The 27,291-nt window shown below is 52.9% G+C and overlaps 2 protein-coding genes across 2 annotated transcripts; one reads left to right on the top strand and one right to left on the bottom strand.

The window, feature by feature from the left end:
• On the top strand, positions 1-16,442 carry ENKD1 (enkurin domain containing 1). Its single transcript, XM_031052024.2, has 8 exons — positions 1-149; positions 4,641-4,765; positions 5,071-5,283; positions 6,532-6,704; positions 13,215-13,376; positions 14,485-14,654; positions 15,553-15,689; positions 16,141-16,442. The coding sequence occupies exons 2-8, from the start codon at positions 4,681-4,683 to the stop codon at positions 16,299-16,301; spliced, it is 1,101 nt and encodes a 366-aa protein (XP_030907884.1). The 5' UTR covers positions 1-149; positions 4,641-4,680; the 3' UTR covers positions 16,302-16,442.
• A 2,710-nt stretch (positions 16,443-19,152) lies between these two features.
• LOC101875056 (partitioning defective 6 homolog beta) lies at positions 19,153-24,181 on the bottom strand. Its single transcript, XM_034072945.1, has 3 exons — positions 24,071-24,181; positions 22,763-22,985; positions 19,153-20,207 (listed from the first exon to the last, which is right to left on the bottom strand). Exons 1-3 carry the CDS (start codon positions 24,131-24,133, stop codon positions 19,420-19,422), a joined length of 1,074 nt encoding a protein of 357 aa, XP_033928836.1. The 5' UTR covers positions 24,134-24,181; the 3' UTR covers positions 19,153-19,419.
• Positions 24,182-27,291: the final 3,110 nt, after the last annotated feature.

The raw sequence follows: 27,291 nt of genomic DNA, 5'->3' as shown, positions 1-27,291 counted from the left end.
GGCAGCGCGGCGGCGCTGGGCCGGGCCTTCGGCTGGCGGACACACTCCAGACCCAGCCGCAGGCCGCGGCCTTCCCGGCCTGGCGTAGGGCCCGTCCTCGTACCCGCGGCCCGGGCCGCGGACGGAGAGCTGCTCCTTGGCCTCCCTCGGTAAGTGCTGGGGGGCGGTGCGCAGAGATCCCTCGCGGGCCCCAGTGTTCCCGCTGGCGCTGTCCCCCGGGTGTCAGCGGGACCTCGGTCCGGCAGAGCCCGGGGGTCGCTGCCGCCATGTGCCTTCCGAGGGCAGCCCCGGGACAGTGTCGCTGCGCCCGCCTGCGTGAAACGCTGGGGTCTCCTGGCTGGTTCTGCCCCCCTATGTCGCGTTTCTGGCAGCGCTTTCCCGCCCACCCTCTTCCCAGGGGATGAAACCCAGGAAAGGTGGTATTCAGTGGGGTCTTGGATATTGGTATGGGCCCCAGAACAGGGTTTGTGTTGATCCCCCATGACAGCACAGCCGGAGCGGGCTGCAGACTGCAGCACGAGCTCTACTTTCCATTGCTGGATGCAGTGTTGCACATGAGCTCCTGTAATCTCTGCACGTGGTTCGTCCTTGCATCAAAGAACCCCACGGATTAAGGTGGGGTCTCCCTTGCATCATCATCCTTTCTGGTTGTGGGAGAGGACTGGCACTGTTCAAGGCCGGGTTGAACGGGGCCTGAAGCTACCTGCTGTGTCCCTGCCCATGGCAGGAGGTTGGACATGGGTGAGCTTTAAGGTCCCTTCCAATGCAAGCCAGTCTGAGATTCTATGAGTCTCTGACGTTGCTGCAGTTCTGCAATATCTTCATCAACCTCTGCCCACCGTCCAGTGCAGAGTGTGGCCATCATTCCAGGCTGCTGCTGGACACATCTGACTCCTTGAGCAGACAGTGCAAGCTGGCTTTGTTCCTAAAGGACTGCTGGTGGACATGTGCCTAACTGCCAGGGAACATGTTCCACATGCAGATGCCAGTATCACAGCTGGCCATACCTGTCCCTCTTTGTCTTTAAAGAGACAGAAGAGAAAAAGGGGCTTTGAGACTGGGCAGGTGGGGAAGTTCCTGAGGGAACCGGAATGATGAATACTATTAAAAGAGAGTATTAATCTCTCCCATTGTAGTCTGCAAGGGGAAAGCATAACCATGGACTAACATCACAGGGTCAATTCACAATGCATTGACCTAATTTCCTGATCCCTGATTCTGCAATAACTATGGTCCCAGATATGTGTGCCCACCTGTTTTGGTGCAGCCCTTGAGCACAGAGGTCTCCTGGTGCTACTTCTCATTTCAGCTAAAACTACTGAGGGAGAGAGCAGACAACACCAGCTGCATGGAGATTAGCTCTTTGATATTCTGCAGATGACTTGCTCTGCTTATCACAGTTTATCACAGCTGTGGGATTTTTTCCCCCATGCTTTTTGCAGAGATTGGCTCATAAAGACATGAAGCAGGGCTTGCTTCAACTCTGTGAGTGGTAGCAGATTCCTAGCCATGGATGCAAGCACAGTGAAAATGTGATCTGTAAAGAAGCAGAAATGCCTCAAAGGCAGATGCAGCAGGTTCCAGGCTGAGATAGAAAACTGCCAAAGCCTTGTCCCTTTCCATGTTTTGTAGTTTCCTTAACTACAATGCCAAAAACAAGGCACAAAAGGAAGCTGTGGTTCATACAGGCTCTGAAAGATCTCAGTTTACCTGGGGGATAAGTACCATTTCTGATAAGTACCGTATCCCCCCAGGCTGGGGCAGAGGGCACGAAGAGTTGAATTAATGGGGCAGTCTGGGAGGGGTAGGGCTGGAGCCTGCTTGCTTGACTCCTAGGCCAGGGTTAAACGGTGGTGAGGAAGCGGGCAGCCAGCAGCACTCGGATTGGTGAGTAAAGCAATGCTGAAAGTGGTTAGGTTACTCTGGCAACTGCCCTGCACCTCTTGCGGCTGTGTGAGGCAGGCAGCTAGGCTAGGAGGCTGCTCCACTTCTGAGTTCTGCAGTCTGGCAGGGTGATAAGAAGAGAGAGGAGTCAAACACATTGTCTTTCCCAGGATTTAACCCCTCTGTCTGCATCTCATGGCCTACCAGTGCTCTGAGTAGTTTCTTACTGGTGGCAACAGATTAGATACTGTATTCTTAATGCTTAAGTTTCTAAGGTGGTCATAGAGAAGATGCCTTCCTGAATGCAAGTTTGAGTGTGGTTGAGACAGGGTTCAGGTCACTGCTGGAAAGGGCTGACCCTGTTTGCTCTTCCTCTCTCCTCTGAGTTTGCAAGCACATGCTCCTACTGTGTTTCTCTTGCACTTGCTCCATTGCCCCTCTGATCCCCCTGTGGAGGTTACAGCCCGGTTACTTTTGGACAGAAGGTTAAATGGAAAGAAAACCCAGAAAAAGAAATGTTGAATCAGGTGAGCACAGGACCATTTGAACTACAAGGCTGTCACAAGAGATGAAGCAGAAGGATGGGAATAGCAGCAGAGAGGGTCCACACATCACCTTTTGGCAGAAGTGAGCCATGAGAAGCATCCTCAAAGTATCCTCCCATGACTGGCAGGAATAAAGCAGCAGCTTGAGAAGGCTGTTCTCATCATTGGTAGCTGAGCCTTCGCTGCTCCTCAGGGCTAGGAGACTGATACAAGGGGCTTGTGTCCCACGCAGGTAAGTTTGCTGCTGGTACCTAGATAGGCAAGATGCTTATCGTTGTAGTAAGGTTCTCTGATCTTGCAAGGTCCCAATCCAGAGGTGATGTGACTTGCAAATCAGGGAGTGGGTGTCATTTGCAAATTCCTGCAGCAGGGCAGGATGCTGTTGGGATGTGCAATGTGATTATGTGACTTGTGTGAAGGTATAAAATGAGCCTTTCATCCCCCGCCGCCCATCAGCTTGCCTTTCCTCCTTCAATCCCCCACAACAATTGCCTGCTGCGGTAACAGGTCATGATTTCAGCCTGTCATTTTGTGTGTAAATTGCTGGGTTTGAACATGAGTTCAGACCAAGATCAGACATGAACTTCAAGGCCAGTAGCTGTTCTGGAGGGACCTCATGTTACATGCTTTTTTTTTTCTAGAGTACAAGAGCTTCTACTTACAAGTATTTACTCAGTACTGACAAGAGTCAGTAAGCCTGAGCTTAATGGGATCCATTATCAAGGAGATTAAATAGTACCAAACCCAGTGTCATTTTACCTTAGGCTGAGGGTCTGTTTGCTCTTCAGAAACAGCTTTTCCAGAGGAGCTGGGTACAGACTGTACCTGCATGCTGGCATGCAGTAGTCAGCATTGCTTATGTTGCCTCCGCAATTGTGTCTGGGAGATGAATAATAGATTTTCACTCATGGGTCTCCTGTCAACAGGGGTGATTTAGCAAGGAAGACTGCAGTGCATTAGTTGCCACGACTCAGACTCACCCAGCCTTGTATTGGTGGTTTATTGGTTTATAAATGAAATAGCAGAAGCTGCATCCTGATGGTGCTGGCATGCCAAGACCCTAAAGAGGGTTCTTCCTGTTGACATCCCTCAGAAATCTCCAAGTTACTGCCTGAGGAGTCAGGGCATGCAGGTTTAGCCCCAGCTCTTATAGCAGTGACTCCAGCCAACCTGCCTTGGTGCCTGTCAAAATCATGGCGTGACTCTGAGAAGGAATTGAGGCTTTTATGGCATCTGCCAAAAGCTCACCAGTGGTCTTTGCCTGTTCCTGTGTCATGTTGCATCTTTGTTTTCTGAGCGGGGAGCAAGTCCCTCAAGCTTCACATAAGCAATAGAATCCTGTCCATGAGACCTTTGTGAGTGATGCTAGCCGCTGCTCTGTGATCCTCTGGTTGTGGGGAGGAGAGAGACAGCAGGGACCAGGGCAGGGATTTGTGGATCTATGCTGGTCCAGCAGTTAATGTTGAAAAGTTCTTTAGTAATGAAAAAGATGTTTTATAAACAGGTATCTCTGGTCTCCCTGAGACCAGCTGAGCTCTTTTAATCTGTGGGCTCTTGCCCAGAAATTGAACATCTGCACCTACATGGTCCTGCAGTGAAGTGTTTTTTCTCAGGTCCTTTTGAGATTCAGCCGCAGCCTGCTCAAGGGTGATGACAGTGATGGTGTGTGTCTTGTGGAGGATAGAGCAGAGAGTTTACCTGTGTGGGGTATGAGCTTCAGCTTGCTTTGTATAGGTTGTGATTGAACCACAGGAGCTATTTAGAAGGAGCCTAAGGAACAAGATAATTCAAATCTAAGGCTAAAATGTCTCAGATGGTATCCAGCTACCCTGTGTTTCTATTTACTAAAGGCACAAAGGGCAATTATAGCAGCTCAGCTCCTGCTTACATGTCTGCAGTAAATGTTCCTGTATGGGAGAGCAAAACCAGGAAGGATTTTCTGTACTGAAGATACCAATACTACAGCAACTGTGGACATTCCGGGTTTGATGCTGGTAAAAATGCTGATTAGCCCCACAACAGGGACAGTACTGCTGGATCCCTTGCTTCACCTGCATGGAGTCCAATTTGGGGTGATTTGTGGTTTCCTACCTGCAATTCATCTCTGTAGGTGAATGCAAGCTCTCTAATGAAGGTCAGAAGTTCACATATATATATATATAAATGTGTATTTTCAGTGACTCAGTGAGCCCTGTTCATTTCTGTTCTCAGTGGTGGCTGGTTCCTGTGGTGGAGGCAGAGCCACAGCAGGATGTGTGAAGGTCCATCCAGGATTTGTGGACCCATTCCTCCAGACCCTACACTCTTTCCAAACTATTACAAACGCCCCTTCTCAGGTGAGTCCTTGCTGCTTGTTAGGAATGTATGCTTTTGTACTGGGGTTCATGTAGCTTGCCTGTTTGATGTCCTTACTCTTTGGCATCCTCAACAGTCTCCACTCACACTGGTGCAGGTTAGGGTTAGGGTTAGGCACCCTAATGGATGGTGGTCCTAAAGGTGGTGTGTACAGCTGGTCAAAAGATTGGAAAGCATAAGGTAGAGGTGGAGATGGGGTTTTCAGCATTGTTTGTAGGCTGTGGGTGAAGAAAACCATGAGGCAAGATAGTTTCCTGATAATTTCTTTGTCTTTCTTTCCCTGTAGCTCGAGGGAGGCTGGAAGGGAATGCTCTGAAGCTGGGTTTTATCTCTGACCCTCTGGATCCAGCTCTTAACACATACAGTGCCCGCCAGGTCAAACCAGCCCCTCGCATTCGCCCCAGTGGAAAGGATTTCCTGGAGAAGGGACAGAAGGGGACGCTCAGTCTCTTATTGCAGCTTGAAGAGCTCTCCCTTGATGGGAGGCTGCCAGTTGAGAGTAAGTACAGCTGAGCTGCTGCTGGCCTGAGCTGCGTTTGGCGCTGGGATGAAGCATCAGGGGTTTGGCTGAATTCATCAGCTCTTTTTTCTGAGGAGAGCTTGAGATTTGCAGAGCCAGTCACTCTATCTCCTGCATTTGGCTTGGCAGTGGTGTCCCTGGGCCATTGCCCGTGCAGGAGCCAGTGCTGCTTTGACCTTCCTGACTCCAGTCTGCCCCAGGTCAGGGATGGGAAGGGAGACTATAAAAAAGAAGCTGTTTAATTTGTATTTGAGGAACTAGTCATGGATGAGAGGCTATTGAGAGGTGCTGGAAACAAATAAAGCCCTTCTAGTTTGCTGTTTCTGAATACAACCAGTACCTTTACAGTCAAACTTAAAAATAGATTGGGTGAAATCTTAATGTATAGAGGGTGTTTAATCTGGGGAATTCCTTCTTAGTGAACAAATCCAGGCAGGATTCGGGAAGACCGTATGTGTGGATACTGGGAATATCTCTGAAAAAGATGTTCCCTTCTCCAGGGAGGTCACCCAGGGTACATTCAGAAGTCCAGAAGGAGATAAGGCTGAGCACTGGGTGTCTGATTTACTTCATATGTTGGAAATACCCCTGCCTGGTGCCAGTGTGGTGGCTGCCAGCTGAACTGTTGTGCCAGAGCAGGAGAGGAATGAAGAGGGTCTGGTTGTCTCAGCTGAGATCTTCCCCATCTTGGAGAGCCCAAGGATCATTTTTGATTCAAAACCAACAAATACAATCCGTAGTCTTGATTATGTCCCCTTGGATGTGGGACAACAGCTGACCCTGAAACCAGAAAGAGTGTTGGTTTAAGGCTCTGCAGCTGCCATTAACCATTCAGAAACACCATGGGTGCTGAACTGGGAATTGACCTTGCTTTCAAGAGAATGCTGGTATGGCTTGTCTGTCATAGTCCCAAATGGGACAAGTGAGCCACAGTCTCTCAGAATAAGGGAGTCTGTGAACACCGGTAATGTGCACACACTTCTGACAGTGCTCAGCTGAGCACTGTGGGATCCTCTGGCAGAAGAGGGTCAGTCCTGGAGTGTGCATCTAAGATGGGGAAGAATGCACAGCTTGTCTAGTCAGCAGAGAAAGGGAGAGCTTGCTATTGTATGAGTGGTTGGACCAGCTTTGGAGACAAAGCTGTGGGCTCTGGTGCCAGTGCTCCAAAAGCCTGAATCTGTGTGCAGTGTCTGAGGGGTGAAGGGTATGTCTCCCCTTGCTGTGCAGGGAAAGAGTCCAAGAATCATGAGAAAGAAAATGTAAGGAGAATAAAAGAGATTCAGAAGAAATACAAAGAGAAGGAGCGAGCCCAAGAACACAGCAAGCCCAAGCCTGTGAAAGCTCTCTGGAAATCCCAGAAATATGAAAATGTGGAGTCAAAGGTGAAGGCCAAACTCCAGGTCAGTACCCACTCAGCTCTTGAGCTATATGGGCCTGGGATGCAGTTCAGCCCTGAGGCTCTGTGGGAAAGTGGACATGGGGGAGTACCAGAACCTCTGGATGTGGGGCAGCTCAGTGGTGAAGCATGGAGGACAGATGTGACAGTGGGGCTGTGTGCTGAGCAAGAATGTGGTGTCTGGCTCCAGAGAGCGATTGCTGTAATAATCCATGTCCTGTCCAGCCCACAAGATCCCTCATGCAGGAGAAGCTGAGAGGAGGAAAATCTCATTACACCCTCTGCCTGCAGGCTCCTGCTTGGCCTCTTGGGGATATACAGGCTTCCACTTACATCTGTATTCCCAGTCTAGAGGAGCATCCAGCTGTCTTTGAAGCTTCCTGGTGTTTGAGGCAACACTTGTCTGGAATTATTGCCAAAGGGCTGTGGTATTCTGTCCCACGGATCATGGTCCTCAGAGGTTTGTCTTCAGGCTGCATCAAACCTCAGTCCAACTCTTACCACCCTGTGGACCCACAGTGTCCTGTATGTCTCTAAGTTCTTCTCCAAGTGATTGTTGTGGTGAATAACCCATGTGCCATGGGGACAGACAGCATCTCCAGGCGATCAAGGTGGAGGTCTTATAGGTGAGCACAACCTGCAAGGGTGTATGTACCTTCTGTGCTTGTGAGGAGAAGGGCTGTGGGGCCGTGTCTTGTTTCCTCAGGCTTTCTCAGCTGCTAAAACGGGAAGATGTGTGGCTTTGTGAAGGTTTTTTGTTGGTGTTTGCTTCTTTTTCTTTATTTTGGTCATTTTTCCTTCCCTGGTGGGTTCCTGGTGTTTAAATAGTGTCTCTGTCGGAAGACTTTGCTAAAAGCACCAAAGACACTACCTTGGTAGAGTTGTACCAGTTTGTACAGAAATGAAAGTGAAGGCCATGGGAGAGGGAAAGAAAGCTCCACCACTATCTTTGGGAGAATCTGTTGTCATCAGTCTGGAAGCCCCTGTGGTCCAGGTGACTTCTTGTATTCCATTAGCCTCTTCTTTTATCCAGAAGTAGCCACTGTAGCTCTTACAGATGGGGTTGGCTCCTGCTGCACAGCAGCAAGCAGAGGAGTGGTATGCCACCCCCAAGAGGCCCCAGGCTCTCTTCCAGCTCAGCTTCACATGGGAGAAGCTCCTTGAGCCAAGGGGCAATGCAGGGCTTCTGCCTTGGCCAGTGTAATCTTGAACTGTTAGAGCCTGCATTCTCACCAGCCTTGGGAGAGGGCTTTGTCTGGCAAGTCCCTGGTAGCCTTCATGGTCTTCATCTCTCTTTTTGCAGCCCACCAGGCTGTGTGGACAGGATTGACACATGGAGCTGCTGCTTGTGTAGACAGTGGGTGCAAGCTGGGTGACACCTCAAGCACTGCCACTTACACAAGCCTTCCCTTGCTACTCTCTTGCTGAGTTGGAGCCTCCAAGTTCCTCCTCATCTCTGCATTGCTTCACCCTGGTCCAAAGCAGCCCTCCATCCAGCTTTTGACACTAGAATTATGTGTACTGCTAACAACTGCAAAAATTGGCAAGATGACTTCCAAGCCAGTTGTTCCAAATGCTGTGTCCCTTCTTCCTGGTGACACCAGCCTCCTTGGGGTCTGTGACCTTTCCACACACGGGAACAAACCCACATGTGCTTTAGGAATACAAGCCTACGCTCTTGTTTGACAAATCCTCTGGGTTAGAGGAAGATTGAAATAACTTCTCCTTTTGTTCTGGGGAAGGGGGTGGTCTCTGTGCAGGCAGTTTCTGCGTGGTGCATTCCTTGTGCTCCAGAGAGAGGTGGCAGGTAGCCCTGGTGCTGACTCATGTTGCTTTAACCATTACTGTGGCTCTCCTGGAGCTGGGGTGTTCTCTCTGAAGGATCTCCATCTTCTGTGGAGCTGCTGCTGCTTAGAGTTTAAATTCAATCTGTTAGAGTGCTTCTTTAATACAAGAAGGCTTACAGGCTTGACTTAGCAAGCCTGGATCTGAATTTATGGGCTAGTGCAGTTTGGAGACCTTGATCAGGCCCTCTTTTAACAACAGTAATTGACTAATTCCTTCTAAATATGCATCCCGTTACTGAACTGTGGCCTTTTGATCTACTCCCTGGGGAGAAAGTGATCCATTAAGGATTTGATTCAGAAGGGGAAGAGGACCCTGTACTATAGCAGCTTGAGATGTGTGTAGTTTCTCAGCTTCCTTAATGACTTTAGTAAGGCACGGGACCCCTTGTCCTCAATCCAAGTACCACTAGTTTCTTTACATGAGGTAGACTAAAACACTAGAGGCCTGGCTGGTCCTTGTGGTCCCTTTTGCAACACACCACAATAAGAAGCGTAGGGGCAAATCACCACTCCACTGTTAATGAATCTTGTGGTGCAGTGGGCCTGGTTCCTGATAGGCTTTGAGTTTATCTTTCAGAGGATTAAGGGCTTCTCTAAGATGTGGAGTCTAGTCACATTCCTTATTTTTCCAAAGCAAGTTGTATTGTGGGCGAGCAATTACCAAAAACCCTGATGTGTGTTTTCACCAATAACCTCTTGTGCTTAACAACTATTGTTATTGTTTTATTGCCCAGGGTTTGTCCTTTTTGATGCTTGAGAGGGTATCATTAGGTACTGCAACAGCTCCTGCTATCCACCAGACCCCAAAGAATATAACTTCTTGTCTGGAACCTTGGCAGTTGGAGGGTGGAATGTTGAGCCCATTTTTATTCAAGAGATTCCAGATGGCTGCAGCCCCTTGTTCCTCCTGTTCTTTATTGTCTCCATCCGTTAGGATATCATCTGTACATTCGTATATGTGAAGATCTGCTGGCACCTCCACAGGATCGAGGAGCTTGGCCAAGGCACTGTGGCAATAATGGGGGAATATTAATACCCTTGTGAGAGTTGGTTAAAAGTATACTGCATCCCCTCCCAAGTGAAACCCAACTGGGGTTTATCTTCTCCCCTTAGGGAAACTATAAAAGCCATATCCTTAACATCTGGTGTGGCCATCCAGAGGCGGACAGCAGCTTGTCCTGCTGTCACTGCCGAGGTTAGGCTTGGGACAGCAGCAGTCAGCAGTGGAGTATTGCTGTTAAGTTCCCTGGAATCAGTTGATAAACACCACTGACCATCAGCCTTATGGACTGGCCAGACTGGAGAGTTCCAAGGGGAATGTGTACTATCTGGAAAATGTCTCTCTAGATCTTTAATCACTTTGGAGATGCCCCATTTGGCAGTAGATACTGAGTGGCACAGGTTGCTCTAGGCTGTGGTAGTGCAGCAGCAGCCTGTGAAAGCCTCACAAAAGAAGCTTCTGCTTCTCTGCATTCCAAACTCCACACCAATGCTATAAGGTAGATCCCATCCCTTGCCTGCTGGTATGTCAAACCCTCATCTATTTTCCTTGTGAGGGCTCAGAGCCACTTCAACAGCTGCCATCCTTTTCTCACCAGGCAGCCAGAGTTGAGTTTGAGCTCAGGGGAATTTTTCTGCTACACCAGTTACCTCCACTGTATGTACAGCTTTTCTTGATGGGTTAATTCCTCACTTCTCCACTTGCTGCTTGGTTGAAACACTAATACGGGCCCTGTATCAATTGAAAATCCCAGACTTAGGGGATATGTCTATGGGTTCTTAGCAGCAGTGACCACTGGGTGACTGGGCAGCTGAACCCAAATCCCAAAGTTGTGGATTTTAACCCCTTCAGGTCCTCCCAGTGAGGAGCCGAAGGGTTAAGGGCACCACTGCTGTTTGGGGGTTGTGTCACCTTTGTGTCTGCCTGGGCTCCTGACCCTTCCTCCATTTGGGTCGTCTATCAGTGCAGCTGCACTCAAGTACAATGCAGTAATACTCCTCACCAAAGGGCATTTCTTTCTGAGCCTTAAATGGTCTATCTCAGGAAGGTTAAAGATCTCAGTGGGATCCTGCTCACTGTGCTCCATGGCTGCCCAAGTTCTCTCTCTCAGAGATTGACTGTTTCCAGGGTGTCTGGTGATCTTCTCAGGAGGGCTCTGAGGTGGCCAGGACCTCCTGGAGGTCCCATACCTTGTTTGTGTGCAATCAGCCTTTGGCACTCCCTGTAGCAGCTTGGACAGTGCTTTTCCTGGGGCAGGGACAGGCTCTCCTCTTGCCTGGGCTCTACACCCCTGCCCAAGAACCCCCTCAGTAGGTTATTGAGTGATTGCCCACTAGCCCATGGTTCAGAACCACTCCTAGACCTCCAGACCTGCTCTTCATCACTGCACAACACCCCATCTTTCGTGGCACAGGCTCTCCACAAATACTCCGTCTCCATTTTTGCTCAAAAACTTCCTATGCAACTCCCTGAGCTCAGGTCCTAACCAGGAGCAGTGCACAACATGCACCAGGGTCCTGCTGTGCAGACCCATCTGCCTGTCAGTTTTAATGAGAGCTCCCATGTTCCTTTTCTCCAGCTCCACCACCTCTTCAAAGCTCTCTTCAGAACCTCTCTACATATCCCTGTCTGTATCCTCAAGGTCTGTGCCCCTAATCAACTGCCAAACTGGGACAATACTGGTGGGTCTTTGTGCTCGTGCCAGCCTAATTTCAATTATTTGTTCCAATAAATGCTTTTGCTCTCTTTCTCTTATAATTCCTCTTCTAAACAGTCAATTTACAAATAATTCCTTGCAAAACAATCCTGTGCCTGTACCAAGCCCGTGCCCAGGATGGCACACGTGCTCTCTTCACCACCTCCCCCATCTCCACAGTGTTGTTCCATTCTCTCTGTTCTTGGGTAAAACCACTTCTCCTTCACCCAGTGTACACCCAGGGGAGAAGTGATCATCTGGGCACTTGTCACCTCTCCTCTATGGGCATCCCACTGACTATGCTGGTTTAAATGTAACAGAACCAATAAATAGAGGCTAAATGACACATTGCTCAAACTCAATTCAAGCTCCACCAGCATCATGTCCAGACTTGGGATGTCACATGGATTTGTCACTACACTGCTGATTCTTAAACTTTATGGCCAGTGATCCAAAATGAGTAATCCCTCACCTGAAAAGGGAAGGCTCTCAACCACCAGGAATTCCCTTGGATGGCAGTGTGACCCAAAGGGAGAGTCTCTGACTGCAGACGTGCTGCTCCAAGGAGGAACAACTCCAACAGGCTCTCCAGCCAGGCTCCTTTTATACTCTTGTCCCACCTGAGCTGTGGTCAGATATGGTCATGTAGCTCCCATGGGCTCAGGGCCCAACTTCTTATTTGTCAAGGGTTTGTCAGGGCTTTGTTGGGGTGATTGTACCTGCTATAACTTGTTCAACTTTGAACCAGCCATGCTGGGTAAAGGCATTTCTCATTAACTTACTGGAGAGATCTGGATCTCCTGGCTCCCGCTGCAACAAGACTGATCATCTTTGGAGCCTTATCTGTCCAGGCAGTTCTGAGGGCATTCTGTACCCTGGTTCTTAACACTAGAACTAGTCATTTGAGCATCCTATCCCATGTCTGTCAAATTATATGGGCCAGGCAACAAGGAATCTGCTTCAAGGGGCCTGCAGTTCAACTGAGAGAGCAGCTGGGATCTTGACTAACTGTGAAGATCTGGAGGCTGGCCTGTACAGTTCCTGTTGCTTCCAACAGCAGAGCAGTTCCCTGGTTGGATTTATCATAAGGTCACCCACTTGTCACAGTCAACTTTCAATTTTCAGGGTTTCTTTGCAACAACACTGAGATAGTCCTCAGGCCTTCTGTTAGAGGTCAGGTAGTGTAATCTTGTGCCATTTGTAGCCACAGCCTTTGAAGCTGCTTCTCATGCTATTCCACCCTCCCCAAAACACCAGACTCCTCCACTCCCTACTCCTCTTTCTGTCTAGAGTAGCATAACCACAGATTTGGGGTGCTGAGCAGAGCAGCACTTGAGACCAGCAGCTCAGCCCTCACCTTTGTACCTACCTGGGCCTTTTCAGTCAAGTTTGCTTGAATGGGCTCTGGATTTGTGGCACTTGGATGGCTTCAGGGAGCTCAAGTTCTCTACTGTTGCCAATGAGGGAGACAGGCTTGTGTCTCGCCTTCAGCATGCTTTCTCCACTTTCCTGTGTGCCTCTTTCTCAGGAAGATTTCTGCTTTTTAAGGAGTCGTGATCAATGTCAGTATGGATAGATCCCTAGCTCTGGTAGGTATCTCTGTTGGGTTATCTGGTGTTGCTTTCCTTTCATGCCTACCATTTTAGTCAGTAAAAAGACTCTTCAGTCTATGCTATGTGTATATTAGATCCCAATGTGTGTTTCAGCAGATTTCCCCCCCTTTTTTTAGCATTTCTTTACAGAGTTCAGGTCTGGATTTGTTGCTATAGGCAATCAGTTTGGCCTTTGCTGGTTGAGTCCAAATTGTCTTCCCCCAACAACTTCTGCCAGGTCATGGCAGAAAGAGCATGCTGTCATCTGCCTGCTGGAAACTTGTGGTTGAGCTTGTGGTTGACCTCCAGGCTTTGTTGGGTTGGTTTCTCTTTTCTCCAGCCTTCCCTCCACTACTGGATCTTTTCTTCCCTCTCCCAGGAGAGCTCCCCACCTCCAAATCCAGAGGCTCTGAAATTCCTGAGGGCATATTCTCGCTGTGGTCCTGGAATCAAGCCATGCAGATCGCTCTCCCCAGGGCCTGCCAGAAAGAAAACAGAAGCAGACACAGAGGATCCAGAGGCACTGGGTACTGAAATCAAGGTGAGTTTCACACTGACTGCATCCATCCCAGGTGTTTCTGGCACTTAACTTTGCTCCTGTTTTGCACTCTTTGTGTGTTCTGCTAAAGTATTGGGTCAGGTATGCTGTGTGAACAGGATGATCTGTAAATACTCTTCCTGGCTGAAGGGAAGGAGCAGGGTCTTGGTCACTGTGTATTCAAGGATTGCTGATACTGCCTCTGGCTTCACCCCTACTCATAGTTAAAGAGATTATGAAGTTCCCTTTGAAAATCCCACCTCCTCACTGTACAAGTGCCAGTGATCTCCAGTCTGCTCTTTGTAGGGCTTTGCAGGAGGTCTTGGGGATTTGGAGGCTGCCTCCACCTTAATCAAAGGAACTGTGGCTTCTGGATGTTAGATAAAAAATTGGGAAAATGGGTGAGCTTTTTAGAAAGGAAGGTTAAATAAGTACTAACAGTTAAACCTTTCTGATGGTCTGTCTGGGAGATCCTAAACTGTTTTGTGACTTGTGTCTTCTTTCATTGGCAAGCATGGGGTTGCCAGTCTGTTGGTTCCCAAAGGCCATGGAGGGACTTAATTTAAACAGGGCATAAACTCCTAAGGAGGAAACACAAGAAAACCTTAAACTCAAATCCAGTGACTTTCTGCCCTGTGTTGGCCACCAGACAAGCTGTGATAGTGCTGTCATATGAGGAAGTGCGCCCAAGGACCAGCTAAGCTCTGCCAGGCTCCTGGTGAGGTCCCAAACAGTTTTAACTCTGACCTTCCAGCTGCCTTGATGGGCTCAGAATACACCAGTAGGAGCTGTGTGGACTGCTCCAAGCCTAGTTCTTTCTGTCCTTCTGACTTTGAGGGCATGGGGTCAGCCTGAGGGCCTTAAAAAAGCCAGTTCTAAGGTTAGCTTTTGATGCTTGCCTTCTCAAACCATAGTCAATAGCTCCTGCCTGACTGTGGCTCCACACCTGAGATGGGATGGGCTGAGGGTGTGCCTGTCCTACTGCAGTACACCCGCAATTCAGTGTCTTGTGCAGGTGCGTCTTTGCTTTGTCCCTTATGGGGACAGGGGTTCTGTGTGTGTGTTTGTGAGTGTGAGCCGGGCCCTGCTGCCTCCCTCTCTCTTCTTGCAGATGCTGGTGGAGGGCAGGAGCATCGACTTTGTTAAGCACAACGCCTGCAGTGCCAAGCGGGCCCTGCTGCGGCGGTCCCTGTCTGAGCAGGCACTGACTGAGCTGCTGCAGCAAAAGCACCGGGAGCAGGAGGACTACAACACTAAGCAAAAGGGCCATGTCCCCCAGTAGTACGTATGCCCTCTCTGGTCCATGAGTCTTTCCTGCTTTTGTTCACCGTGGCCCTCAGCTTCTGCATAGAAGGGGGGCTGAGGACAGATGTGCTCCTGGAGTGTGCAAGCAGTAGGATTTACAGTGGTTTGGGAAATAAAAGCAATTCCTCCTGATATCTTCAGAAGAATCCCATGGCCAGTGTGACTGGGCTCAGAAGGAATTTTGTCTCCTTTGTCCCTCTGTTGTCTGATGGTGCTGACATGGGGATGCTCTGTGCTATGAGAAGCGTGTTGCTACCCCCTGTAAGCTTTGCTCTACATGATGTAGCTTCAGTATTACAAGGTCTGGTTTTGGAGAGGCAAACACTTTGCTCTGCCTTGCAGTATTCAGCCCTGGACCCAGGGTCTGAGGAACATCAAACTAGTGACTTGCCTGTTGGGGTTCTGAGTGGAAAACCTCCTGGTGACCCTGTCCTAGGACTGACCACAGTGTCAGTCCTTCGGCTCCATACTGTGCATGCTGTTCTCTGCCAGCACCCCTGGCTGTTAGCCACTTTGTCCAGCTTCATTCTGTCGCTGGCCTGCAGATGGTTTTGAGAGGACTCAGTAGACTGGGCCAGAAGCAAGGAGCAGAATCCCTTGTCTCCAAAGAGCTTGTGTTGGCCTCAGTGCATCTCTTCCAGCAGTGATTCAATGCACATGGAGCATGTTTGCTGGTCCATGCATGTCGGCTAAGCCCAGTATACCCCTCCATGGCAAGAGTGTGTGCTGGCAGCATAGGTCTCTGTGGTCCTCAGGCAGGGACGTTGGGTGTGGTTTGAAGGGCTCAGTTCCTGGCCTCTGCCTGCCTCCCTGGGCATCTCCTTCTGCCAGATGTAATGACACGTGCTTCCTTTCCTTCCCTCTGCCTTGCTAGTCTGCTGGAGAGGAAGGAGCTGTGGCGCAGAGAGATGGAGGAGCGGCTGCGAAACCTGCCAGATCCCAACATACCACCTGGTCATACCATGATGCAGGAGGACCAGCGGCTGGAGACCCTCAGCAGTCTGAAGCAGAGTAAGAGGAAAAGAAACAGGGATTTCAGCTCAGAAAAATGGGTGATTCTAGCCAGGATTTGGGAGATGAGTTCTGGGACACAGATTTTCTGGACAAAGGCATGTAGTTGGGATGTGAGATGCATGTCTTGAAAGAGCAATTTCCTTCAGATTGGAAGGCAGGCTTGTCCAATAGACCTGATGTTAGGGTTACTATTGCTCTTAATATGGTAGAAAGATTTTGATTGGAAAGGACCTTCAGAGGTCTGTATTCCAGCCTTTGGTTCTTCCAAGATGGTGCAGGTCACTCAGGTCCTCATCCAGCAGAACTTTCAATGGAAAGATGGGTATTATAAATCCTTCTTCCAGTGCTGCCATCATTTTTATCGCTGAGATTGAGGTCATGAGAAAAGGACAGATTTCTTTGGTCTTCCACTTACACAACTTGTTTGGTTTGGTTTTGTGTTTTGCAGGCCACGAGCAGCTGGTAAAGGACCTGGTGATGCTCCCAGTGAGGGCAGACACTCTCAGTATGCAGAAGAGGCGGCTAGAGCTGGAGAGGAAGCTCTCCCAGATAGAAGAGGCCATCAAAATTTTCTCGAGGCCCAAGGTCTTCATCAAGCTGGATGCCTGAGCTAGGGTAGGGTTAGGGCCCATGCAGGTGCCAATGCAGTGTCCAGTGTGCAGCCAGCATCTCTTGCTCATGCTTCAGTGATGTGTCTGTCCATGGAAAAGGGAGGGAGAAGCCCTAATATACTCTCTGTGTTCTGGAAAACAGTTGTTTCTGTGTTGCTTGACTTCTCAGAGATCAGCTCTTTCTTCTGGATCCATGGCATCACCTCTTACTTTCCTATTTTTTCCCACTTCTAGGAACTGGTAGGAGGTCTCCCATGTAGCTGCCTGTGGTGTTCCTTGTCCCCCTCTCTCTCCTAAGCTGGCCCATGGTCATGGCTCATTCTGTGCACCTGCAGACTTGTCTGCACAAAACCCTTGTGCTGTTGGTCTGCCACATGTGCCCCAGTCCTGAGCGCTGCTCCATCCTGCTGATGCAGCTCAGGGAACCCAAAGAGGCACAGAGCTTCAGTCCTGTGCCCAGGGAAGAGCTGAGATGGTTGGAGGAGGGTCTGGCAGGATGCCAGGAGAAGCCTTTGTTGTGTGGGGGGCAGGATGTGCTTCCACTATGTATCGTTTCCCTCTTCAGTGTGTGTGCAGCTCCTGATGGGCTCAGCAGCACCTGGGGAGCACTGCTGTGTGGCAGAAACCAGCAGTACTGATGTAGCACAGGAGGCAGGAGAGCCGTGGGTCCTGGTCCACTTCCTGCAGAGGTCCAAGGTGGCCAGGGAAGTCAGGTTTCACAGGGCTGGGGTGATGGGACATGGTGGTAGACTTGAGTGGAGGATGAGCAAAGTCCTGGTAGATCTCAGTCTGCAGCCTGACAGGACTAGGCTGAGTAGATGCCATTGTGGAGGTGAGCTTATGGCCCCCTTACCTTCAGAGGCCGCACAGGGACCTGTGGAGACCTTTGCAGGGATCCTGCTGAGTGAAATGTAGACAGACTTGATCTAAAGGGATCTCTGGAGAGCTTGGCCCATGTCCTGCTCAGCAGAGGGCCACATCCACAGCTGGGGGCCTTCTCCAGCTGAGTTAACATCTCCAAGGACAGGGCTGCCACCACCACCTCACTGGGACTGTCTCCAGGCAGTGCCATCCTCAGGGAAACCCTTTCTATCTCTGAAGACCCATCAGAATGTCCCTCATTGCAGCTTGTGCCTGTTGCCCCATCTCCTTTGATGAGATGGCTGCCCCAGGCAGGGGTTTGCTCCAACCTGGGGAGGGTTTTTGGGGCAGGGGTGTTGTGGAGCAGGGTCCAGCCCTGCCTACAGCAACCTGGGGGATACTGCAGTGTCCTGGGACATAAGGGGCTGATGCTGTTAACCAATGGATAAGGAAGCTTTTAGCACTGGAGGAGGTGAAGATGCCAACCTGAAAATCAGCCCCAGTCCCATGGGGCTGCTCTCGGAGCAAACACTGCAGCCAGGCTGAGCTGGCTGCATGAGAGTGGTGCCGGGGACCGTGGGCACCAGCCCCATGGCACCTCCCTGCCCATAGCAAATCTGGACTAACCAGCCCTGCTGCCTGCTCTGCTGCTTGCTCTGCTGCCTACTCTGCTGCTCTGCTGTCCACCCAGAGTGTCACTTGGCCCAGGAGCCCTGGAGCTGCAATCCCTGCTTGCCCCAGGCAGGGCTGTGGCTCTGATGGATAGTCAAAATCTGAACATTTGGTGCTGTCTCCTCAGACCCCAAGAGCTGTGGGTCCTTCTCCTCACCCAGCCCCACCACATGCCCTTGGCAGCAGCGCTGGTGAGGGGATGCTGTTTGTAGGCCTGGGGGAGTTTGTGTGGGCCCTTGGCACTGAACCAGCCTTGCAAGGTTTTGGCTATGCTGGGGCCTTGGTACAGGAGCTGTGTGGGGTTTGGGGCTTGGTTCTCAAGGGTCAGTGAAAGCGACAGCACATAGTCCCACTTTCCTATGGAGGGGATAGGCTATGGGACACACTCCTACCTGTGCCTAGCATTGCCCCTAGAGCCAGGCTAGGGCACTTTGTGCTGGTCCTGAAGGACGATGCTGCAGGAGATGTGGTGACGGGGTGAAGATGGTCACCACAGATGGTGGCCAGCCATACGGCCAGGTCTGTTCCCACCAGGACAGGAAAATTAGAAGCTGTCACCCCCTTGGGTCCATGGGGACTCAGCAGCATCTCTCTGCTGGGGTGTTGCTCTGTCCCTTCCTGTGGGTAGGTAGGTGCTTGTCTGAGGCTGGGCCAGGCCAGCAGCAAAGCAAAGCAAAGGTGAAAGTCACCATCAGCTCAGCATTTCAGTGCTGGGAGATAAATGGAGGGTGGTGGGAGCCTCCTGGGCTTGGGACTGGAGGAGGATGGAGCTGTACCATCCAGCATTTACTGGGGCTGAGTGACAGCCATGGTGCTGCTGCCAGCCCAATTGCCACCTATCTCCTGTGGATATAATCAGAGTGTCTCCTGTGTGGCAAAAGCCCTGCAGTGGAGACAAGATGGGAACTGGGGAGAGGCACGCCAGGTTCACTGTCCAGAACAGCCTGGACGCATGTTGTGGGACAGGGATGCGCAGGGGGAGGATGTGCTCCAGCATCCCTCCACACTTTCCATGGTGCACCTCATTGGGGTCACCTGGGATAGCAGCAAAGCCACAACCCCAGGGCTGGGGTCCCATGACCACTGTCCTCTCCTCCTGGGGGACCTGTGGAGCTAATTCTGAGGTTCATGCTGGTCCATGATGGGATGGGCCACAGCATGGGAAGGGGTGATAGGGCTGGTGGGGGACTCGCCTGCCCCATCCCATGGCATTGGGCCTGTTTGCTGTCCTGGAGGGGGCTGTGCCTTATTGGGCTGCTGGGGTCCAGCCCCTGTGGTGACATGAACCAGGGACCAGCAAGGTGCTTTCTAGAAAAGGTTTTACTGTCCATTGCAATATATTAATTGATGATGCATATTTTGATGAAACACTTGAAAAATCCCCATTTTCTTGGATGCAGGGGGTGGGAGGCTGGGGCTCTCAGAAGTACAGTGCCTGGTGGCAGCAGGGCTCCTGGGTACATGGACAGTGGCCAGCCCTCCTCCTCCCCTGCTCACCAGCCCTGTCATTGCTGCAGGGCCCACGACCAGCCCAGCTGTGTGGAAACCTGGCTGGTCACCAAGAGTAGCACAGGACCCTGGGGCTATAGGGTGAGGAGGGTGCCATCCTCCTGCACAGTGCCCCGGCCAGGACTGCCGTTGTGGCAGCCAAGGGACTGGAGGGAGCCCTGGGAACTGTGTGGTGATGGGCTCTGCTGGAGGGGTTGGTCTGCGGAGCCCCCATTGGGGCAGCCCCCGGGGATGTAGTGGGGTGCGCTGTCACTCTCGATGACCAGGTCGCCCTCCTCATCGCTCTCAGCTGTGCTGTAGTTGCTCAGGTACTGTGAGGCTGGGCTGGGGGTCTGCTGGCTGGGGGTGCTGTCCGTGGACATGCCTGAGCTGCCTGAGGCCTTGCTGCTGCGGATGATGTTGTTGCGCTGGTTGGCTGGCTTGACAGTGATGATGAGGTTGTGGCTGTTGGCCACCATCATGTCCGTCACCTGGTCCAGGGACTTGCCAGCCACATCGATGCCATTGACCTCCAGGATCTCATCACTCACAGCCAGCAGCCCCGTGCTCTCGGCCAAGCCACCCTTCACCAGACGGGAGATGAAGATCCCAGGCACCTTCTCAACGCCGTGTGGGGCCACACGCACACTGACACCGTCACGGATGTAGAAGCCCAGTGGCTTGTCAGAGCCATGCTTGTGGAGCCTCACGCGGCGGTGAGTCTCGGGCAGGATGTCCACATCGATGATGGAGGAGATCTGTCGGAAGTCCTGCGGCATGCCAATGAGGAGGTGGGTCTTGGTCCGATAGTGTGCAGGGCGCAGCAGTCCCTTCTTCTTTCGCTGCAAGGAGTTTGAGGCGAAGACACTGGCATCAGACTCTGCTGTAGGGAGCAAAGAGGACAAGGGTCAGGCACCACAGCTGCCTGTGGATGCAGCCACATGCCCCATGTGCTGGGGAAGCGAGCAGGAGAAACTCCCTGGTCATGGGTCTCAGCTGCTTTTCCTCCCCAGAGCATCACTCTGGCTTTCCCAGCAGCCTGTCTCTGCTGGGCCCATCTCCTGGGATTACCCAGCGTACACAAGGCCAGGATTAGAGGGATCTAAGTGGTGATTCAGCCTTAATCACACTTTAAGCCAAACTCTGCAGCTTAACACTAGAGCTTCCAGCCCTGATTGCTCAGGTCCCATGGCCATGCCCCACTTTGTGTCTGGGGAGAGGGAAGCCCCCTGCACAAGGGGCTGCTGTAGTGACAGCTCCCTGAGGAGAAGACTAGTCCCTGAGACAGCACCAGAGTTTCTTGTCCTCTCTGGAGCAAGACCACCACTGGCATGGGATGGGAGTGGCAGAAGCTGCATCCTGCAGAGCCCTGCCACCCCCAAGGATGAAGACTGCCCTGCTCCTGGAGACTCATCCCAGGGACCCAGGAACATCCTAAGCTATGTTTTGTGTCACTGCGTCTTACTCCACCATCTGGCACCACCACACAGGGTTTGACTCCATCCTCCTTTACTCTGCCTGGGGCTCTTCTGTGGAGCCTAGCTTCACCATGTTGCCTCCTCGGCCTAATCCAGCAGGTGCTGGGGAGCATCCCCTGGGCCCTCTCTGGTTTCTCTCCATCCCTTTCCATGTGGGAGTTCAGATCTGGATGCCTCATTGCTGGCAAGTCCCCCATGATGCCCCCAACCAGCACGCAGATCCTGCTCCAGCAGCAGGGAGCTGGGGATGCTCCCAAGCCCAGGGGATGTGGGGTTTCTCCTGAGCCAAGCAGCCTGCCAGGGCTCCTGGTTATAAATATCTCCCTGCACACGCAACCTGACATATTTTTAGCACGGGGAAGGGCGGTGGAGGCTTTCCCACAGCTATTCCTGCACACAGCTCCTCTCTGCAGGGCGCAGGGTGGCTGGGCCAGGCAGGGCCAGCACCCCAGGGATGAGTCCTGTGGCAGCTCTGGTGATGTGCTGGGGTTTCCCCTGCCCTTTGCATGAGCCCAGCCCAGCCGAGGTGGGCCAGCACCGTGCCCCCAGCCAGGCTGCCCCCCAGGTACCCAGCAGAGTGACAGTGCAGAGAGGAACAAAGCTGCAGCCTTTGGTTTTTACCTCCCTGCGACAGTCCTGGCTGCCCGGAGCCCACTGGTGGGTGCACACCTACATGTACACAGATGTGCATGGCTGTGAGAGTGGCTCCACTGCCACATTCCTGACCGACCCGGACTGGTTCAACGACAGCCCAGCCTCAGGATGACCTGGATCCATTTTAAATCAGTTATGACTCACACAGGGCTTGCTCCCGGCCTCTCCACACACCTCCCCTGGTGCTGCCAGCCCTGTTGCCGCCATCCCGCAGGCACAGCCAGTGCTTGGCCACTTTGGCACTGTCACCCACAGGCCCCACATGCTTCCCTAACAGCAGATTAAGTGGCTCTGGGAGCAGGAGCAATGTTCCCACGCCACCTCTGGCACAGGTAGCCCTGTAGTGGCTCCCTGTGCCACAGCCTGGGTCCAGGAAAAGGCCATAGTTCAGTGCCTGGATTGCTGCTGCCAGCCCCAATAGTATGTGGCCCCAAAGGAACTCTGTCCAGGGCACCCCACACCACGCTTGTACAAGAACCCAGGAACACTGGCACAACAGCTGGGTCCAGCAACCAGCATTACCCATTACGAAGGGCCTTTATAACACAGCTCACTAATATGGAGTCATTCTGGACACCATGCTGGGAAAACAGGGGCTTTGAAATCTGGCTCTGGCTCTGTGCACTGTTGCTTGATGGTGCTACTCAAGGGAAAACCTCTGTGCTACTAAACCAAGCATAAGGGGACAGGCTTGTCTCTCTAGTGAAGGGGAGATGCAGCCAGGGTGTTTGTCACTGGGAGGTTTTCACCCTGCTATCACAGTGAGATTTTGGGCTCCTGTGCAAGGAATCTGCCCTCTGGGGACACACTGCTAAGGTCAGGGTGAGCCCCTGGGCTGTCAGGGAGGAGATGAGCCTCCTCCCATCCCGAAACCTCATCAGCAACCAGCATCCTGAGAACTCTGCTGAAGTGGTAGCTGCCGCTGCCTTGGGACAGGGAGCTGGATAGGGCTCCTGGTATGGCACTCATGGGAGCAACACAGTGTTTTCCAGGTGCTTGGCTGGAAAACATGACTTCAAAGGGTGAATGGCAAGGATTTGCCTTTGCTCACTGGGTCGCATAGCGCTGTGCTGGGGCAGGTGCCCTTTGGCATAGGGAGGGGCTGGAGAAGAGCCTACGTAGGTGGCACAGCCCAGTGGGGCTCCGGAAGCCTCCTGGTGCCACCACCTCCTGGTGCCACAGTGGTGGCTGGAGGTTGTGTGATCTGCCACCTCTGCTACAGCCCAAATGTGGACGCAGTGATAGTGTGGCTCAAGTCTCTTGATGGGGAGGACAGATCTGTTGCCTGTCTCCCAGTCCTTCTTACCCTTCTTCTGGATGATGACCCTGAGGAGGGGGTTGGCAGAGGACAGGGCTTTGTGGTAGTTGTCATCGTTGTTGATGGGCAGAAGGTCGCCATGGATGTCCGTGTAGCCCAGGAGCACATCCACCCGTGGGATCTGGTGCACTGTCTGTAGCAGGTGGTAGAAGTCCTGGAAGCTGCCCATGCCAGAGCGCTTCATGGCGAAGCGTCGAAACTCAGCATCGAACTGCAGACGAGAAGGATACAGAGGGTGAGACTGGCCAGGCTGGCTCCAAGCAGCAGGACCTATGCAGGCAGGGTACAGAGCAGAGCTGCCCTGACACAGGCAGAGCCAGGCACGGGCGGCTCCAGAGCCCCAACAGTACCAAGTCAGTGCACCTGTCAGCCAGAGCCTGTCCCAGAAGCAAGATAAAAGGAGCGGAGCCTTTTACAAGCATAAACAGCCAAGTGACAGCATGGAGAGCTGGCCGGGTAGCAGACGAAGGACCCTCCGGCCGTGCCACCAGCCACAGACCTGCCAGGAGGCCCTTCCCTGCGACAAAGGCGCTGCTGCAGCACCTGGTGAGAAACAGCGTTAATTATTGCCTCCCTCAGTCACGACGAAGAAGCCAATTAAAGAGGCTGAGGAGTGCTGCGAGGCTCCCGCTGCCCGAGGTGGGTCCCAGCCCTGCAGGTGGAGCACCCCGGCACAGCTGGACAAGGGTGCACAAGGGGGATGCACACATCTGGGTGAGCACAGAACTGGGTGGGTGGGCACAAGTGGGCAAAGGAGCACATCTGGGCAAAAATGTGCCAGGTGAGCACACATCTGAATGTGCAGGCACACGTTGGGGTATGCACACCTGGGCGAGCATGTGCACAGCGCGGGGGTTGCCCCGTGCTTGGGGTGCACATCTGGGTGCTGGAACAGCACTGGCAGCTGAGTGAGAGCACATCTGGGTGAGGCATAAGCACAGCACTCCCGCACCGGGAGGACAGCCATACACATCAGTGCTGCCGGCACCGCACATCGGCGCGGGCGCACATCTGCCGAGCGCCCGCCGGCGGCGCTTACACGGCCGGTACCGACTGCGCCAAGCGGGCCCGAGCCCGCGGTGTGGGACGCTGCAGCCGCCGCACTGGGCAAGGCTCGGGGAGTCCCCGGGCAGCGCTGCCGCAGCGCGGGGGAGCGGAGCGGAACGGAGCTCCCGTAAGGCTCGGCTCCCGCGCCGCTCCCTGGTGTACGGTGCCGCCTCACGTGTGCTGACCGGCGCGGCCGGTCGTGACTGAGCGGCTCCTGCCCCGGCGCGGCCCCGACCCAGTGGTCCTTACCTTGCTCTTGACCTCGATGACGGGCTCGGCGGAGCGCGCCGGCGTGCGGTGGTGCTTGGCCATGCTGCGGGCCGGGCCCCGCGCCGCCGCCAGCACCGCTCCTGCGGCCACCAGGGATTTTCACCTGCCATGACGTCACCGGGCAGCAGGTCGGGCGCGCCGCGCCATTGGCCAGGCGGGGGAGAGGGCGTGGCCGGAGGGTTGCTGACAACGTCGCCGTGGCAACGGGGGCGGGGCCGTAGGGCGGCAGCGCCCCCACCTCTCCGCTGCTTTCCCCCCACGCTCTCCCGGGACCCACATTAGCTGCACAATTAAACCCCCAGCGGAGGCACCCGTCCCGCTCCGGAGCCCTTACGGTCGGACACGCGGCAGCGTCCCCGCTGAGTCTCGCTGGTGTCAGCGGCTGGAGCCCCGGCTCGGCCCGTCCCGGCAGCAGGAGGGCACCGGCGGTGCTGCGTGGAACCCGAGCCATGCGCGCGGTGCCGAGGGCCGGTGGTAGGAGGTTTCCAGCCCCGGGCTCCACGTTCTTGCTGGATTCACCCCCTGCCCTCCGGAAGGATTCGTTACATGTCTGGTGGGATTTGTCATTTTGCGAGGAGCTGCTTTACTGAGTGGTTGAGTAGGAGAGAGCTGACTGAGAATCTGCAGAGGTATCTGGACTAGCTGGATTGATGGGCCAAGGCCAGTGAGATTAGGTTCAACAAGGAAAATGCCGGGTCTTGCACTTGGGTCCCCACAACTCTGTACAATGTTCCAGGCTTGGGGAAGAGTGGCTGGAAAGCTGCTCGGTGGAAAAGGACCTGAGGATGCTGATGGACAGGGCTGAACATGAGCCAGCTTGTGGCCAGGCGGCCAAGAAGGCCAGTGGCATCCTGACCTGTATCAGCATCAGTGTGGCAGCAGGGCCAGAGCAGTGATGATCCCCTTGTACTGGGTGCTGGTGAGGCCACACCTTGAATCCTGTGCGCGTTTCTGGGCTCCTCACCACAAGGCTGGAACAGGTCCAACCAGCAGGTGGCTGGTCTCTTCTCCCAAGGAACAAAAGATAGGACAAGAGGAAACAGCCTTAAGCTACACCAGGGGAGGTTTAGACTGGAGATTAGGGACAATTTCTTTCCTGAGAGGGTGCTCAGGCATTGGAACAGGCGGTTGAGAGCAGTGGTGGAGTCACCATCCATGGAAGTGTTCACAAACTGTGCAGATAGGCACTTTGTGACATGACCCAATGGTGGCCTTGCAGTGCTGGGGTAATGGTTGGACTGATGATCTTGAAGGTCTTTTCCAACCTGATTTTATGGCATCTGTGTGCAAGGAATTTACTAGGTGTATAGTAAAGTGCTCATCTCACTGTATCATTGCAGGGCTGGGACACACTCATCTCCTTGTATTGCCCATGGGTGAAGCCCTCAGGATGTGTCTCTGGTGGAACTGGATCTGTGCAGGCACAGCAGTGCTCTGGGATATACAGGCATCTCCGCCATGGTGCAGCTCTGCCTGCACAATGCCGGAGTGTGCTGCCAGCACAAGGGTCCCCAACCAAGGCTAAAGTCCTGCTCACAGGCTCTGAGGCAGCTGCCACGGAGGCTGCTGGGGTGTGACAACAGCACCATGAAACCTACCATGAGGATACAAAGGGCAGTGCTTCCTGCTGAACAAACAGACTGATCCGAATCTTGAGAACCAACCTGGCTTCTCTGGATTACACAGTTCTCTGATCCTTGCCCCATCCTGGCCTGTGGAGCAACCTTTGTTCAGCACAAAACTGCATCAGCTGCAGCACCACCAGTGCCTCAGTCCCACGGAGACAGGCCGCGGGTCCTGCAGTCTCTACCCCTACACTGCAAGGGAGAGAGGGAGCCTGGCAGGCTGTGTGGCCACGGGACACCCCCTCACATACCCCTAGGTCCCCCACTGGTTGCTCCTGCAGTGACAGCAAGCCTGGCACACACAGAGCTGTGAACACATCAGCAATCCTTCCCATCCCCTGGGGTTTTGCTTTCTTTTCATTTTGAGGTCAGAAATAACCCTGATTTACACCAGAGTTAATATTTGCACAGGCACCAGTGACAAAAGGAGCTTGCAGCCCTTCATCTCCAGTTTCGGTAAGTGGGAGTTAATTGCTCGGCAGGCCACTGGGGTGACTTGCTGGTCACACATTCCACACACAGTGCCCCTGAATTGAGACCTAAACTAAGCAGATACTATTGGGGCAGGTATTTGTTTTGTCTTAGTACTAGGAGCTGTAAATCTGCCTGTGGGATGCGAGTATGTGCTACCAAATGTCCAGACATGTCCAACAATTCCAGGTCCACCAGCCCTAGGCTGCTGTGGGCTCTCAGGGGGCTCAGTACCCTAGCTTGAAGGGGATGTGCCAAGGTCTGGCACTCAGGTTGGTGGGCACTTCAGGAGGTCTCTTCTCCACCCCCTTCTCAAAGCTGGGTCAGTGCTGGTGTTATCCAGCATAATCCCATCAGCAGGTGGTTTTCCCAGCGTTTTTCTGATCAATGCAGTGGGCAGCCTGGGTAAGCTCTGTCCCTCTTGACTATGGCAGGGAGAAGGAGAGGAGCTGGAGCTGGAGGCAGGATCTGTGCTGCAACTACAGCTGCACACCTGGTCCACGGGCACAAGGAGTCCCAGCAAAACACACACTTAGAGCCAGAGTATCTTTGACACCAGCCTCTGCACAGCTTTGCATTGCACCTGCCTCCCTCTGGACTCTCCAAGTAAAGGCTGCGCCTGAGCTAGCCGCAAAGTCACTTTGACCTTAGGGCGTATATTTGCACAGGCAGCCTTGGACACTGCATTGGTCTTTCCCTCTTCCACTACTATCAGGAGCCGCAGAGCTGAACAGGGATTGAGGCCAGCTGCAGTGCTTGCTGTGAGGAGGGAAGCTGCACGGGATCTCCAGCCCTGCAAGGATGTACCCTGGCAGCTGTGAAGGGTTTGTGGAACAGGTGTTGTCTCAGCTCAAGTTTTTGCAGCTCTTCCCCAGGAAGCACTGAGATGATGATGGAGTGTCTTTTCTGGTTGCAAAATCATGTCCTGGCTGTAAACTCATCCATGCCTCTGGGCAACAGGTCTGGCTGCCAAAGAGTATTGAGCAGCTGATGAACATGCAGAGTAAATACATGGTGCTGGCAGATAAAACTGACATCTCACATTCCTATGATGTCTTAAAGTATGCTAAAACCCCCTCCTGGCGCATCAGGATCATTACCGCC

This window comes from Melopsittacus undulatus, chromosome Z, assembly GCF_012275295.1.
Source record: "Melopsittacus undulatus isolate bMelUnd1 chromosome Z, bMelUnd1.mat.Z, whole genome shotgun sequence".
In the NCBI taxonomy this organism is placed as follows: domain Eukaryota; kingdom Metazoa; phylum Chordata; class Aves; order Psittaciformes; family Psittaculidae; genus Melopsittacus; species Melopsittacus undulatus.
Note: the sequence above shows the minus strand (reverse complement) of the source record. Positions and strands in the feature narration are given on the sequence as shown.